We start from the raw sequence: 15,467 nt of genomic DNA, 5'->3' as shown, positions 1-15,467 counted from the left end.
TCTGTGCTTTCTGAATGGGTCCTGTCCAGGTGAGCTGCCCCAGGACAGAAGGCGGAGTCACATCCAGAACCAGGAGCAGGAGATGCCAATGCTCTGACAGGAAATGGGAAAGAGGCAAGAGATTAAATTCACCCTTCCTGGAGCCTTGTGAGGTCTGGAGTTTGTTTGTCCCAGCGGGGGGACAGCGGGACAGAGGCTTCTTGTCCACCACCCTTGGGCAGCCTCAGTGTGGCCAGGAGAGCTCTGTCAGGGCCACTGCATGTCCGCCTCCTTGGAGGAGCAGTCGGCCGCCCCTGTGGGGCACCGCTGTCTTCCACCGCCTGAGTTCCCCTGGGTGTGGTCAGGGTGCCAGGGCTCCTCTGGGCCTCCTTTCAGGGCCTCTGGGACGCAGTGATGTTTCTGCCTTTCACCATGTTTTATAAAAATACCAAGGCCTTTCTTTTTCCTTTAACCAATTCAAGCGCTTGCAGGTGGAAGTTAAATGTTTACATCAGAGCGCAAACCTAGAGTTTACAGGAGATTGTGGGGTGCTCGGAGTGGTGCTGCCTGGGGTGGGTGGAGCTGCTGTGGGACAAAACAGATTCTTTTATCAGTGGTGGCCACCCGCCTCCTGACATGCCCGCTGGCTGTGGTCCAGCCGTGGCTCGCTGAGGCCTGGGCCGTTCCACCCTGAGCTCGGGGAATCGGGGTCCAAGGTTGCTTCAGCTGTCGGTGTTGAGGCTTTCCACACCCTGAGAGGTTCTCTGGGAACAGGAGGAGTGCCACCCGCAGAATGAACTGGGGGGTGGGCCCCTTCCCTCGAGGGCACTGTCACCACCCTTTCTCAATTGCAATACAAACAGCAGCCTGGGGAGCAGAGTCTGAGGCTGGACATTGAACCTCGAAAGAGCTTTGCCCACTGCTCTGTCCTCATGGTGCTGGCTGTGGACGTGGGCCTGCAGTGCCTTTTCACCTGGTTTATGAAACGCTTCCTTTTTCCGATCCCTGTGCATGAAGGGTAAAGTCATTGTCCTCTATGGCTCAGCAGACAGAGTTTTTCACAGGGTGAATGGATTTGCTCAAGGTCACGCCATTCATAGCCAGCCTCCCAACCAGATGTTACAGGATGGGATGCACAGCTGGCTCTCCTGAAAAACGGTGGCTTTCAAATCTTGGAAAATATCAGCATCTTCTGTAAAACAATGCCTTTAGGCTGGTTTCTTCCACTGAAATACAGAGTTGCAAATTCTACTCCGTCCTGAGCTTGCTGACACTTTCTGTTTTGTTCCCATCCCAGAATTCCAGGGGATGGTTGGGTTATTTTCCCCAGGTGTTGATTTCACTGTTGTCGGGTGTGTTACCATGTCATGCTGCAGGCAGAGGCTGGAAAGTAGCCGTTACAGGCTGTTTGCTTGACCTCTGTTAGACCCGAGGCGTAGATGTGACTAGAAATAAATAAAATCATTATGCAGAGTAACAGGGCCTCAGCTGCGTCTGTCTCTGAGTCACTCCTTATGAAAAGCTTCTCCCGAGGCAGAATGCGGATCTCTCTAGACAGTGGAGAGAAAGATGGAAATGTTCTTGTTTGGTGAATGTTCCCACTCTTTTTGTGGAGAGGGTGGCAGAACCGTGTCAGGAGGAAAGGAAGACTCCCAGATGGGATTATACTTGCAAAAATCGTAAAAGAAGAAAGACACAAAAACTGCAGATGCCAGACGGAGCTGGGCTTAGCAGAGGCCTGAAGTTCCCGAGACTTGGGGGAGCTGGGGGGATCCCTAGAGGGGAGGGCTGGAGGTGGTGGGCGCCTGGCTGCTTCTTACAAGGGGAGTCCCATGAGTCTGCGTGACCTCTCCTGCAGTGCCTGGAGGGTCCAGGGCACCCAAAGCTGGCAGGACCAGGAAGGTCAGGAGGCTGGAGCAAGGAGGACCACAGGCTGGGTCTGGGCTTTGCCCGAAAGCAGGAAGAGGAAACTGGGACTCTCAGGTTTCTCTGCATCCGCCCTGACTCATGGCTGTAAAATCCCAGCTCCTGTCAGGCCTGAGAGGCCGTGAACAGAGCGATTTCACAGCTGGAGTGCTCTTTCTCCGGAACCTTTCCTAGCTGGGCTTTTTGTTCACAGGAAGTGAGGAGAGTGATTGCTTTTCTTGCTCTTTCCAGTTCCCTCAGGCAGAACTATTTTATTCTAACCCGGGAGGGAGCCACTATCTAAGCACCTAAGCAGAAGCTGGGTGAGTCAGCTTCTTAAATTAGAAGGTTACAGACCTTCCAGGGTGCATGGCGGATACATGCGTCAGAGCGTGCTTGTTTTAATAGGTGGTGGCAGGGCATGGTGACTTGAGACTCCCCAGCCCTGCAGTGTGACATTCAAGTGTTGTAAAGGGACAGACAGGCGTCCTGTCACACGGTTCTTGCTGATCCCACCACTCTGTGCCCAGCACTCCCTCCGGTCAGTTTAGAGTCCGAGTTCAAGGTCAGGATTCATTGTGTTTATTGAGCCCAATACTCTGGGAAGTAACAGTGACCAAAGAGAAGTGTCCTGCAGTGGAACTGCTCTCATAATGTGGAGCTATGTGGAAGCAGCTATGTGGATATCTGGGTGGTTGATTGGTGGGATTGCATGTGCAATGGTCCTGAGGCATATATATTGAAGGGAGAGAGTGTGGCAAAGCAAAGAGAAGGAGAAGAGCAGCAGGAAATACAGAACCCAATTCCTGTAACGCCTTGAAGGCCACAGAAGGACTTTGCTTTTATTCTAAGTGAGACCAGAAGCCACCAGACTTTAAGTAGCAGAGTGAATTGATTTGCCTTATTCCTTAAAAGAACACTTATTTCTCACTGTTAACCAGGCCTAAAGGAGACAAGGCTGGAGGTAGAGACACCCAGTCAAGGTCGGAGTTCAAGGTCAAAATTGTTGGCGTAATTAGGGTGGGAAATGTATGACTCAGGTCAGACGGGAGCCCGGGAAGGCGGAGAGGAAGGGCACTGCGTGTGTGCTAAAACCTGTACGCTGCATATAGCGCGTGTTCTTTATGGAATCTATAACATTCTGTGCTATTAAATGTACGTAAAAGTAGGACATTTATACATAAAAGTAGGGAATTTAAATGTTTGTGAAAGTAATATACAGAAAAATAGCAAAACAGCGGAAACCTGAACTCTAAGAATTGTTACTTATGCGTGGTCTTCTTTGCTCTGTGTCCATTCCTGTCCCTCTGGGCTGTGTGAGGCAGACCCCAGACCCATTCCCGTTTCATCCTTAAGGGTTCCCACTCGTCTCTAAGATGTAAGGCCTTGTTTTGTTTATAGTTTAATTTTATTTTCATTAGCTCCTATATGCAGGACGTAATGGTTACAATTCATTATGGGAAGTTGGTTCACGTATATAATGCATCTTCCTGTGAGGACTTCTGTTAAAAACATTACCACAATATCTTCATCTCATTTAAATAGCAACAGTTCATATGGTCAACTATCTAGACCATTCCAGATTTCTCCATTTTTACCAGAAGTTTTAGGTTTTCATTTTGACAGTTTGTCTGAACCGGGATCCAAAGGCATTGAGATGTCTCTCGAGTCTTTTGGTCTTTTAAAATTTCTTCTGTGTCCTTGTCCTCTTGAGGTTTTATTGCTGAAAACACAAGTGATTTATGCTGTAGACACTTGATCAGATGTGGGTGACTTTTTGCAAAACTGTTTCATAAGTTATGTTTTATATCCATAACTTGTGTGAGTGCTAGTGTTTCTGTGATCACTGCCTCATGCCATTGTTTTATTAGGAGTTGCAAATGGTCTGTTCTAGCGTTCCTTGTCAGCTGGAATACATCTATGAGGAAAATTCCCCCATCAGATATTTGGTTACCTGAAGCACAGTTCATATAGTGGACACGGAAAGCAGATGTGACTCTTTTACTTTAAAAGTTCTCAGAGTGGGCTGGGGATTTAGCTCAGCGGCATAAGTGCCTGCCTTGCAAGAAGGCAGTCATGAGTTCAATCCCTGGTACCAATTAAAAAAAAATTAAAGAAGTCCTCAGAGTTAAATTTTGGGTTCCCCAGCCTTCTCTGAGTGGGGGTAATGAACTGCTCTTTATTATTGTGAAGCCATGTTTTCACACATGCATTTATGTTTGGACCCACTGAGTTGTTTTTGTGGTCAGTGAACCCATCTTTGGCTCTTACGCTGGTCCTTCTCCTGTTTGCACACCCTGCGTCTTGGATTCTTTGCTGGCTTTCCCGAATGACGGCTCACCTGGTGCACTTCCTGTACTCAGGTTAGCATCAGCCGCTTGGCGTAGAGCCCTGGTTCTCTTACAGGGAAATCACGTTTTAGGGCCATGGTTTTGGTGTGAATTTTGGTGGGCAGAGGTAGAAACTACCCCTCTCCCCTGTGCTGAGAATTGAACCCAGGGCCTTCACACCGAGCTACATCTCCAGTCCTTTTTAGTTTGAAAATGGGGTCGCTAAGATGCCAAGCCTGGCCTTGGACTTGTGATGTCTCAGCTTCCCAGAGTTATGGGGATGGTAGACGTACTCAACTAGAGACCAGCTTTTTAAAGGATGAAATTCATCCTGGGTCACGGTACTGTTTTCCTCCATGCCAAAAATCCTGGTTCTCGATTACACCAGTATAATTCCTGCCTTGCCTTATGCTGTCAGGGAATAACCACATCAGGGCACCAAAACGGTACAGAGCAGATCTGGGAGGAGCTGACGGGGCTGGGTGTGGGTCACCTTAGAAGATACTGTGTAGCTTTGCATGCTAAAGTCACTTGAAACAGTTTCACTCTGTGTTTACACCACCCCTTTGCTACCTAATTGAATTTGTTTCACTTTGCTTTCCCTTTCTGCCTGTTGGCTTAGTTAGGTTTGTAGTTCAGTCTATGAAGCAAGCTGTAGTCTAACTCGTACACATGAGGACATATCCACGTGTCTTCACATCCGTCTGTTTATCCGTGTGTCCCCCAGCCCTCCCGCCCTCTCTTAGATAACAGGAGCTCTGTATACAGCTTGAATTCGGTTATAATTTGAAGGATTCACAGGCTGCATCTTCTTCATCCCTCACATTCTGGAGGGTGCAGGCCCCGTGCTGGGTCCTGTCCTGTGTATTTCTCTCTGATCCACAGAATAACCTCACACAGGAGCTGCTTCTGGCCCAGGAGGGGTACCCGGCTTATCTGAACACCATGAAAGCTGCAGTAACAGGGCACGTGGCTGCCATCTCTGTGTGAGTCCTGACAGCTAGCCCTGGGCTTGGCCTGTCCTGCCGGGGGGACTCCAGCACACGCTCTGCCTCTGCATCTGTTTGTGCGTCTGCAGCACAAGATGGTGACCGTAGGTGCCTCACGGGGTGGCACAGAGTTCAGAACAATGCCCAGTGCACAAGCAGTGTCCAGATGTCAGCTGGCTTTTGTTACTTTTTGCTATTTCAGAAGCAGAATCTGAGAATCCTATTATCATAACAGCTGTGTGCACCGCGTGCTCGGCCCTGGGCCTATGACCTAACGAGGGATGGGCTGTGAAGGCGCCCAGGACCCAGAGCAGAGGGCCCTGCAGCGTATTCCGGGGCTGCTGTGCTTTGGACCCGAGACCTTTTTCTTTACTGGTAATGGGCCTGTGAATGCTGCCCCGTGCTAGCTGCTGAAAGGATTAAACATGGTCATCTGTGTGGCTCAGGCCAGCCCTGAGCTCAAGGTGTAGCCTGGCCTGGCCGTAAGCTCACAGTGACCCTCCTGCCTCAGCCTCCTGAGTGCTGGGATCATAGGTATGCACCGCCATACGTGTTCCACACATGACCTTGGGACTGAGCAGGCACCGAAGGGCCTGGTCACCTCTTCCTCATCATCATCACTGTGTCACCCGAGGGTGCACGTTTCTGCATAATCCCCACCTCACAGTGCAGCTGCGCAGCCCTGCCTGGCCCTTTAGGTGTGGCTGACGACACAGTGGCCTCTCCGATTGCCCCTTGGGTGAGGCCCTTCCGTGCATGGCTTTGCAGTACCGGGGTTGGAGCTGTCAGGCTGGGCTCCTTGGCACTGGTGGTTTCCCCCTTGGTCGTGGGATGGATTCCAGCATCTGGGGCCTGCTTCTTGGGGGAGGGGGAGAAGCACCGAGGTTTACTTCTCTGGGTTCCTGCTTGTCCCTAGCCTTGCTCAGCTGCCACCCCGGGCACTCTGCCTGGCTGGTGACCATGAGAGTCACACCTACGCAGCTGCCAACCTCACGTTGTGGACCTAGCGCAGGAAAGAGCGTCTGGCGCTCGTGAATGGCCACGGTGGAGCTGGGCTGCAGGCTCCTCCGTGCCCGCCGACGTCCCGAGAGTCCTTGTCACTGATCTGTGCCTTCCCAGCAATCGGACTGCACCACCTTCAGACAGCCTCAGCTTTGGGCTGCTTCCCTCCCCCTGGCAGCGCTTTCCACTTTGCCCATTTCCCTTCACGTTGGACGCTTTCCACAGACGCCCAAGCAGCAGTGTCACTGCGAGGATGCGGGGCTGGGAGGGAGACTGAGGCAGGCCGAGCCCTGGCCTCACCCCCGCCCCATTCCTGTGTGCTGGGCCGGGGGCAGGGCCGGAGGAGGGAGGTTCCTGCCCGCTCGCTGGCAGGACTGGCTGGCTCCTCTTCCCGGAGGCTGGTGTCTGTTGCCCCTGGGCCTTGGAGCTGCGGGAGTCACAGCCCTGCCCGTGTGAAGCCTCTGCCCACTGTGGCGCTGCCTCAGAGCAGCCAGCCAGACAGACAGATGGACACAGACAGAGGCTGGGCCTCAGCTTGCTCTGCTGTGGGACGTGGTGACCATCAGGGCTTGCAGGCCAGGCTGGCAGGGATTGGTGAGTGATGCTGCTGTCGTGGACGCCCCACCTTCGCAGTGCAGCGGCCACTGGTGGAAGGGACAGAGCTGTCGGCCTCTGGTGGGCTCCATGCCTGCCCTTTGCGGGTTTGCTCTGGTGGGTGTTGTGTGGGCTGCTTGACACGAGTGTAAATCACGCGCTATCTTCTCTTGATTCTTTTGCTCGTTTGCATCTAATTTTTTCCTGTGGTTTTCAACAAAAGCTTCTCTCCCCTCACATGTGCCTGTGGGCACCCCTCTCAGCAATCCTCCTACCTCAGCCTCCTGAGTGCTGAGATTACACCCTCTATATCTGTGAGGGACACTGGGACAAGAGTTTCTAAGACCTGCCGGGCTGGTGACTGGCACATGTCACTGGCCAGCTGGGGATGGTCCTCTCCTCCTGCTTTGACCTGGAGACTGAGATGCCTGTTTCCGTGCCGGGGGAGGAGTTCCAAGTGTGAGTTCTGGTCTCACAGGTGGATAGAAGTGCAATAGACTGCAGGGGAGGGGAGAAGATAAACGCTGGTGTCTGCATTGGCCAGGGATCAAGAGGAGCCGGAAGCTGGGGACCCCGGGATGTGACCGATGATTTTATGTCTAACGTGCCCGTATCTTCATAGCCAGTCAGCGTTCGGCCTGCAGGAGAGAGGCCATGTAGCTCTCCTGCCTCAGCCTCCTCCTGAGAAGTCCTGGAGGATGATGGGGAGTGAAGGAGGTGAGGATAGGGCCACTTTGTTGTTGTTGTTTTTAAGAAGGGTCTGACTATGTAGCCCAGGCTGGCCTTGAATTCTCAGTGATCCTCCTGCCCTCTTTGGTGGAAGAAGTGGCAGGTGTGCTCTCACTTCTGTGTGTGTGGACACAGAACACCTGGGGGTGTGTGTGTAATGGTGTGAGTACGTGGAACTAAGGGTGCAAGGATCTAAAATGTCAGCAGCAGGCTGGTTGTGGTGGCACATGCCTGGTGTCCCAGCATCGGAGAGGCTGAGGCAGGAGGATCACCAGGTGCTCCAGGGCCCTCTGGGCTACATAGTGAGACGCTATTGAGAGAAAGAGAGAGAAAGAGAGAGAGGGAGAGGGAGGGAGAGGGAGGGGAGGGAGAGAGAGAACCAACAGCTGTTACCCTGTCTGGTTTCTTTGTGTCCACTCACATTTTGCTGGCTTAGTGGCCCTTAGCTATAGAGAGGGACCTTCACTGGTCCTGCTGCTGTGGTTTGTGGATCATATTTACAAAATAATAAACTGTTGGGCGTAGACGGAAACCGCTCTAAAGCCCCTGCTATGCAGGGATCCTGGGTCTCCGGAAGCCCTGTATTTTGTGTTTTGTGGTAAAGGTCTCTCTTCTGAACTTTCTCTGTGTGGGTCGCTTGGAGCGAGGTATGTGTCTCGTGGGAAGCTAGGGCCGTGCTGAGTCACACATTGGTGATCGGATATGCGGTGAGGATGACTGATTACGTACATGTGTGTGCCCACACACGCTGAAATCTGTAAAGCCTTTACAGTTCAGATATGCAGTTGATTGCAGGTCAGTTACAGAAGCTGTCCATTGAACTTTGTGTGTGTGTCGAGGGCTGGGGACGGAACCTGCCACCTTCCCACCGAGCCGTATCCCAGCTCTTTTTATTTTTTAGACAGGGTCTCTTTGGGTAGCCCAGGCTGACCAACCCCTATTGATCTTCCTGCCTCCGCCTCTTAGCGCTGGGATTCAGGTGTGTCCCGCCATGCCTGGCCTCTGTTCTTATTGTTCCTTCCCCTGCCCATAGTGTGGACCCTTTGGAAAGAGCAGCTGGCCGTGGCCTCTGACTCAGCCCTTCCCACCCCTCGACTCTTCTCTCTCCCTGGCGTTCTGGCTGAGTGTGTGTCTTCCGCTCAGTGAGGCTCTTTTTGCAGAGTGAGGCACCCTATTCCCGGGTGCAGGCTCGCTGGGTGTTTGGGGTCCTGTCCTCTCATTGCTGAGCTTCGCCCCAGCTCTGCAGCCCTCTGGCAGTGCCAGGGTCCCTTAGGATGTGGGGGAAACTGCTCAGGAAAGTGCCCCTCCTGGAGCAGCTGCTCACAGATGCCTGGGTGGAAGAGCTCAGAATGAGGGAACCTGGGGAGTCGTCTGATTCATTCTGTGTTTCCTCGTTCTCAGAGGCTCTGTGCTTGTAACTCTCCCATGGCTGCAGAGCGTAGACAGGAGCTGGGGAGGCATTCAGTCCAGTGCTGCTCCCTGGAGGGCCTGGAAGGTGCCAGCAGACGCAGCGTCCATGCTGACTGCATGGCTCCCCTAGTGACTGATAGTAAAACGTGCCGTAATTGGCGTGATAACTACTATAAGGTTATAATAAAAGTCTATAAACAAACAAATTCATACACACCTATATTAGAACTGTTAGGTAACATGACACAGATGGTGCGGTGGTGCACGCCTATAATCCCAACACTGGGGAGGTTGAGGCAGGAGGATTGCTGGGAGTTGGAGGCCGGCCTGGGCTGCACAGTTCAAGGCCAGGCTGCACTGCGTAGCCAGATCCTGTCTCAAAGATCAAAAACAAACCAAATGCAGCTATGGCAGGTGTTTCAGGAGTCGGTGCCAACTTCCCCATCTTCGTGAACCCGAACAGTAGCTCTGCAGTAGGCCTTGGGCCAGCAGACAACCTTCCTTTTCATGGTCACTTTGACTCTGGGGAGGAGCCAGGGGTCGCATGGGGTCAGATCCAGTGAATAAGGTAGGTAGGACCAGCATCGAGGTTTTAGGGTGCCTCTCTGCTGGACGTCGATGGGCATTGGTGTTCGCTGGAGTTTTGATCACACCTTGGAAAGATACCCTGGAAAGGGGACTCCAGAGCTGCTGCAGGAAGTGGCTCGGAGCAAGGTGGGGTGCTGGGGGGATGCGTGGATCTCCTCCTGTAATGAGGCTTTAAAAACTTAAACTTTCATTGTAAATTTCAGTCGCTTTCGGTAACCGTGACTTGAGCCAAAATCCCGCTTATGGTCATGCCTCAGATGCAGGGGCCCTGTACTCCCGGGGTGATGATGGTAGCTCCCAGTCCTGCCTGGCAGGACCTTCCAGAAGGAGGAAGGCGAGTTCTGTGGAGACCGGTAGACCCAGAGGAGCTGCCAGGGAAGACTGACGTCCCCGGGGCTGGATTGTCCCCTGCAGCCCGGCTGGGCGCCCTGTCCTTCCATCCTGCGGGACCCCCGTGTTCACACCAATGCCAGGCCTGGGGGAGCAGCTTTCCGGGGGAGCAATGTGGGTCAGTTGGCAAAGACCAGGCCTGGCCGGCCCGAGTCTAGCTCCCCAGGGTGGCCCCGGGGAGGTCTCGCGTGGTCTCCGTGCTGCATGCTCTTTTCTGTGCAGGGCCCTTGACAGTGTTGTCCCTGAACAGTGGTGAAGATGAGGAGGGGTTTAGATTGATGCCCAGAACTGGGTGGGTAGGGTTTAGGGGCCGCTCTGGGTTGACCACAGCAGCTGAATTCTTCTTCTACGTGCCAGTAGTTTTCTTTTAAAAAGTGAGGTTGCCTGTGCATGTTTTACATTTCATTTTTCATCTTGTCCTTTGTCATAGGCACAGCTTTTCTTTCCCCCTTCCTCCCTGTCTCCTTCCCTTCCTCCTTCAGCACCTGGGATCGAACCAGGGCAGCCAAACCCTGCACCCCCTGGCTACACCCCGTGGCACCCCCCGGCTACACCCCGTGGCACCCCTGATAATTCCAGACACTGAACTTTGACTTAGTTATCACATGTCAGGAAACATTGTTCTTCTGACTTTTTTTTCAGTCATTCAAAAATGCAAAAGCCACTGTTATTTCACAGACGGTAAAGAGGCAGGCAGTGGAGTGGATGGATGGATGGATGCATGGACCACAGTTCTTCTAGCCCTAGTCTCTGCGGTCTTGTTTTCTTCTGCGTGTTACCTTCTCCCCACCTCGTTGCCCCCTGCTGAGTGTTTTGAAAGCCTCTCTCTCTCTCTCTCTCTCTCTCTCTCTCTGCCCTTTCTCAGCTGGCAGGAGCTGAGGGATTGTCTCAGTTATTGTTCTGTCCCTTGTGTGTTATGCAGGCTGCCTGCCCTAGGGCAGTGTAGCACTCACACCACAGATCCCAGCCCAATGATGCCAAACCAATCAGCGGACTGAGTCATCACGCACCCTTGAACCCAGCACCACATGCTCTAGATCCAGCCGCCTCTGCAGTGTGCTCTGTGCCCTCGTAAGGCTTTGGAGACATCGAGACACCAGCTGTCCCAGATGCCCTTTGCAGAGTGTCAGTGCTGGACACCTGGTAGCTCAGCGGGGAGAGCCAGACACCTCCTGAGAGAGCCATCAGAGCAAGGTCACACAATGTCCTCATTTTGGTGCCTTGGCATGGGTTACATCCATTTGGCATCTGGGGGTTACAGATGGGCCCTGGCGAGTTCTGGTTCCCACAGTGTCCTGAGGCCCGAAGGAGCTGAGCCTGGAGCCCCAGGGGAGCAGAGAGTCTGATCTTTGGTCACGAGGATACCGTGCCATCCACAGGCTGGCCCCTCCGAGTCCTGTGCCAACATACAGTTGGGGTCTGAGCACTGCTGGGGTGACCAGTCTGTGTCACCTGAGAGTGGTGAGACCTCAGGAGGCCCAGGTGACACAGGGGAAGGGGAGGCACGGACATCTATGCTGCTCTGTGACCGCTGCGATGGGACTTCCAGCAGGTGTGTGTGAGGGATGCTATGCCCACTTTCACAGGGGACATAAAAGAGGGGTTCTGGTGTCTGCAGTGTGGGCTCTGGGCTGTGACTCACCCACCAGAGCAGCTCCCAGCGTTTTATGGATGCGGAGGGGCAGCCTAGGCCCAGGGCGCCTGCACGGTGATTTTGCTTGGTCACCCCGACAGACACAGGGACTTAGCTGGGTGCTGGTGGGTTAGCTGCAGAGGGCTGCAGGCGGGGTCAGGACTGCCCAGAGCTGGTTTCCAGCACAGCTGTCCTGTCTGTGGCCGGGATGGCACAGGTGTCACCTCTGGTCTCCGAGCCTCCCGTGTCGCTACACCCGTGTCGTGGGGATGATGAAGACTGGCATGTGACAAATCCCGTGCTGTTGTCAGGGTCCGAGCAGGGCTCAAGGAGCAGAGGGAGCCAGGTGAGCAGAGGGCGTCGTGGGGCTGGTCCATTCGATCGTCCGCCTCCCCTGTGCTCCTTGGTGATTTCCCACAGCCTCGTTTGCTGATAGATACACAGTGCGGATCTGTGGTGAATGGCTCGGTCCCGGGAGGTGAGGCTGTGTCTCAGGGTGCCGGTTCAAAGGTAGCCGCCTGGCTGGTGAGCACCAGTGAGACCCCCAGTCCTTAGTGACCAGGGGATCACATGGTACAGTGGGGAACAGGTCTCCAGATGCCAGCACATGCTGGCTGAGCCTGAGTGGCTGGGAACGCCGCACACCCTACACCCTGCAGGAGGAGAAGGGCTCGGCCGCTGGTGCCGGCCGTGCAAGGGTCAAGTGTCCCCAGCCTCAAGGGGCCCCAACCTCAAGGGGCCACTGTCACCCTGCGAGGCTGCACAGGACGGGGAGCCCTGGGCTGGTGAGAGACCTCAGGGGCACCTTGGGCTGCCATGTGGAGGATGCCCCATGGGATGGCTGTGGACCAAGGCTGGGAAGAACAGTTGGGGATCAGGGCTGCCAGTGGGCAGTGCCCCTGGAGGGCAGGGAAGGCCCGGGCCCTGGGCTGTGACTGCTCCCGTTGGCCAACTCTGGGGCAGTGCAGTCCTAGGCTGCAGGCCACACGGGTCCCACAAGACCTTTGGTGTCCACTGTGAAAGAGCCCAAGGGCCATCTGTGCCTTTCTACCCAAAGTGTCTGTCTGCTCCCATTGCACATTTTTGGACCCAGCCTTTGTTTTGGGGAGTCGAGGTTTGTTTGTTTGTGTTTTTGGTTCTTTATACTTTCTGAAGATCAGTCCTCTGTCCGAGGAGCACCCGGTAAACACATTCTCCCGGTAAACATGTTCTTCTGTCCTGTTGGTTGTCTCTTCACTCTGTGGGTGCGTCCTATGCTCTGAGGGCCCACGTCTTCCTGAAAGAGGGGTCCATGCACACCTGTGTTAGAGCAGCAGCATTTGGGACAGTTAGCCTTGGAAGTGACCTCTGCGTCCATGCATGGATGGATAAGGGGGATGAGCTTGGGGTACTACTCAGCCCTCAAGAAGGGTAAGCTCGACTCATCCGCAGGAGATGGGAGCACTGTAATGCACTGTGAGGCATCCAGCATGGGTGACTGTGGCACCAAGTGTTCCAGGTGCCCGGTGGCCACACAGGGCTGCGGCTCGAGTGGAGCTGGGGGCTGTGAGTTCCTGAGGACCCCTGTGTTCCCGAAGGCTGGCGCCAGCACCGTCTGTCAGGGCATCCCCGTGCCATCAGCCCCTCTCTGTCCCCCACAGGTGCCTCGCCCCCAGACATGGAGCCCAGCTACGGGGGAGGCCTGTTCGACATGGTGAAGGGAGGTGCCGGGCGGCTGCTCAGCAACCTGAAGGACAACTTGAAGGACACCCTGAAGGATACCTCCTCCAGGGTGATGCAGTCTGTGTCCAGGTGAGCACCTGGCTCTCAGCTGAGGGCTTTGCTTCTGGCCGAGCATGGCTCAGGGCGGTGCCACCATCACTGTGTAACCGCTGGAGACCCAATAGGTAGGGGCTTTCGCTGCCCCTGAGCGGGCTGGGGGAACACAGCTTGCGGTTTGCAGAGTTTGAGAGCTTCGGAACCAGACGTCCTGGGTCCTGCCTGAGGCAGGAGCCAGGCCTGCTCTCCCGAGACCTGAGGTGGGTCACTAGGTCTCTGAGTGGCTTTTCTGCCCCGTGGGAGTGGTCTGGGTGGCCCGAGGACTGAGATAATAATGCAGGCACCCCCTGAATACGCAGAACCCGGGGCTGGCCTCAGAATACAGCTGTTTGTATCCTACTGCTCATTCAGTGGGAGAAGTCTTTTTTAAAAAAATTTTTTGCTCTTTTGCTATATGCAAATTCTCACAAAAAATGATGTGAATTCTTTTTATTCCTAGGCATGACAAAATTCTAAGGTTACTCTAAGTTTGAATATATGGTTTTGAATTAGAAATTCAAAGGTCAAGTCTAGTATATTTTTGGGGATACTGGGAATGGAACTCAGGACCTCGTGCTTGCCAGGCAGGTGCTGGGCCTCTGAGCCCGGCCCCCAAGTCCAGTATATTAACCCAGGTCTTCACATTGGCTTCAGGCAGCATTTACCCCCCTACAGGTCCCAACCAGCACCCTCGGCAGGCAGAGCAGGAGTGCTGTTTGGTTTTTCTCAGTTGTTTTCTCCTGCCCGCTAGGGAAGAGAATTCCCAGTGGGCAGAGCTGGGACAGCCAGTGTGGGTCACTTAGCGGAGATCCCACTCTGAGCCGGCCGTGTGAGAAGCAGCATCAGGAGGGAGTGTGGGTTGGAGCAGGACAGCTGTGTCCTTGGGTGCGAGCATCCTCTTTCAGGGTCGCTGAGAGGGGCCTGCCGGGCAGCGGGGCTAGTGACTGAGCAGAAATCCCAGGCACTGGGCCATCCTAATGAGTGTCCTTTCCTGTCTCTCTCGCAGCTACACAAAGGGAGATTTAGACTTCACTTATGTCACCTCCAGAATTATTGGTAAGTGTCCCCCCATCAGGAGTTGCCCTGTGACCCAGTTTCTGCAGGCCACTTGAGGACCCAGCAGACCTGCCTCACCTGTGTCTTCTCTTCCAGTGATGTCCTTTCCCATGGACACAGTGGACATAGGGTTCAGGAATCAGGTGGACGACATCCGGGGCTTTCTGGATTCCAGACATCTCGACCACTACACGGTCTACAATCTGTCACCCAAGTCCTACCGAACGGCCAAGTTTCACAGCCGGGTAAGGGGTTTAGCTCTGAGACCCCGCCGTGAGGACTTCAGAGGGTCTTTTCCTCTTATGAGATGTCCTCAAAGCCTCTGCCAGTGGATGCAGGAGGCTGAGGCCTGCACGGTCCAGCCTGGCCTGTCCACGCAGTCCTTGTCGGGCTGTGAGGGGCGCTGGGGAGATCTGGGTGAGGACATCGGGTGTCGGTAGGAAAGTGACTTTCTGACTGAGGTGTTGCTGAGCTGGGGTCTCCCGTCGCTCAGTGACTGGTGGCTCCTGGCATATGGCCTCTCTAGGTCAGCTTAGAGACTGACCCGTGGCCCCGGCCAGCTGGCTTTACCATCCTGCGCTGGGATGGGAAGTATGTTTCTCACCTTCTGTGTGACTTCTCAGGCTTCTGGGGAGGCATTTTGGCCGAAGCAGTGCAGATGCAGCGATACTGTAGAAAGTTCAGGGTCCGGAGTCTCTTCTCCAAGAGCAGGGTAGCGTAGAAGTGGTGTGAGCTCACGCTGTGGACTTGGTCACGTAATCTCTTGATACCAATGGTGCTAATACTAAGGGCAGCAGACTATGTCTATGCAGCAGTGTGCTCCTCTGAGAACTTCACGGACAGTGTCGGGTCTGTTCCACACTCCTGTGATGCAGTGGAGAAACTGAGGCACAAAGAGATTCAATTAGGTGACTCACCCCAGAACTCGTAACCAGCAGGTAGCGTAAGGCTTGAGTGCTTAACCGTGACCCTGACCTGACAGTGTGACTTGGCAAAGCTGGATCTCTTTAGAAGAGCCTTGGACTAGGTGGAGACAGTCCCAGGTCCGGCTGGTGGCGGAGCCGT

The 15,467-nt window shown here is 54.2% G+C and overlaps 1 protein-coding gene across 4 annotated transcripts in view; it reads left to right on the top strand.

Moving 5' to 3' along the window:
* Dnajc6 (DnaJ heat shock protein family (Hsp40) member C6) overlaps window positions 1-15,467 on the top strand; it is a 94,880-nt gene that overhangs the window by 40,030 nt on the left and 39,383 nt on the right. For all 4 annotated transcript variants that reach the window (XM_003479113.5, XM_013143040.3, XM_005007943.4 and 1 more), the window contains 3 exons: window positions 13,190-13,340; window positions 14,353-14,402; window positions 14,499-14,647. In XM_003479113.5, the coding sequence (XP_003479161.3) occupies window positions 13,190-13,340; window positions 14,353-14,402; window positions 14,499-14,647 (350 nt within the window). The remainder of the gene's footprint in view (window positions 1-13,189; window positions 13,341-14,352; window positions 14,403-14,498; window positions 14,648-15,467) is intronic.

The sequence above is a fragment of the Cavia porcellus genome, unplaced genomic scaffold (genome assembly GCF_034190915.1).
Source record: "Cavia porcellus strain 051 isolate PalLab524CR breed Dunkin Hartley unplaced genomic scaffold, mCavPor4.1 scaffold_1, whole genome shotgun sequence".
Classification (NCBI taxonomy): domain Eukaryota; kingdom Metazoa; phylum Chordata; class Mammalia; order Rodentia; family Caviidae; genus Cavia; species Cavia porcellus.
Note: the sequence above shows the minus strand (reverse complement) of the source record. Positions and strands in the feature narration are given on the sequence as shown.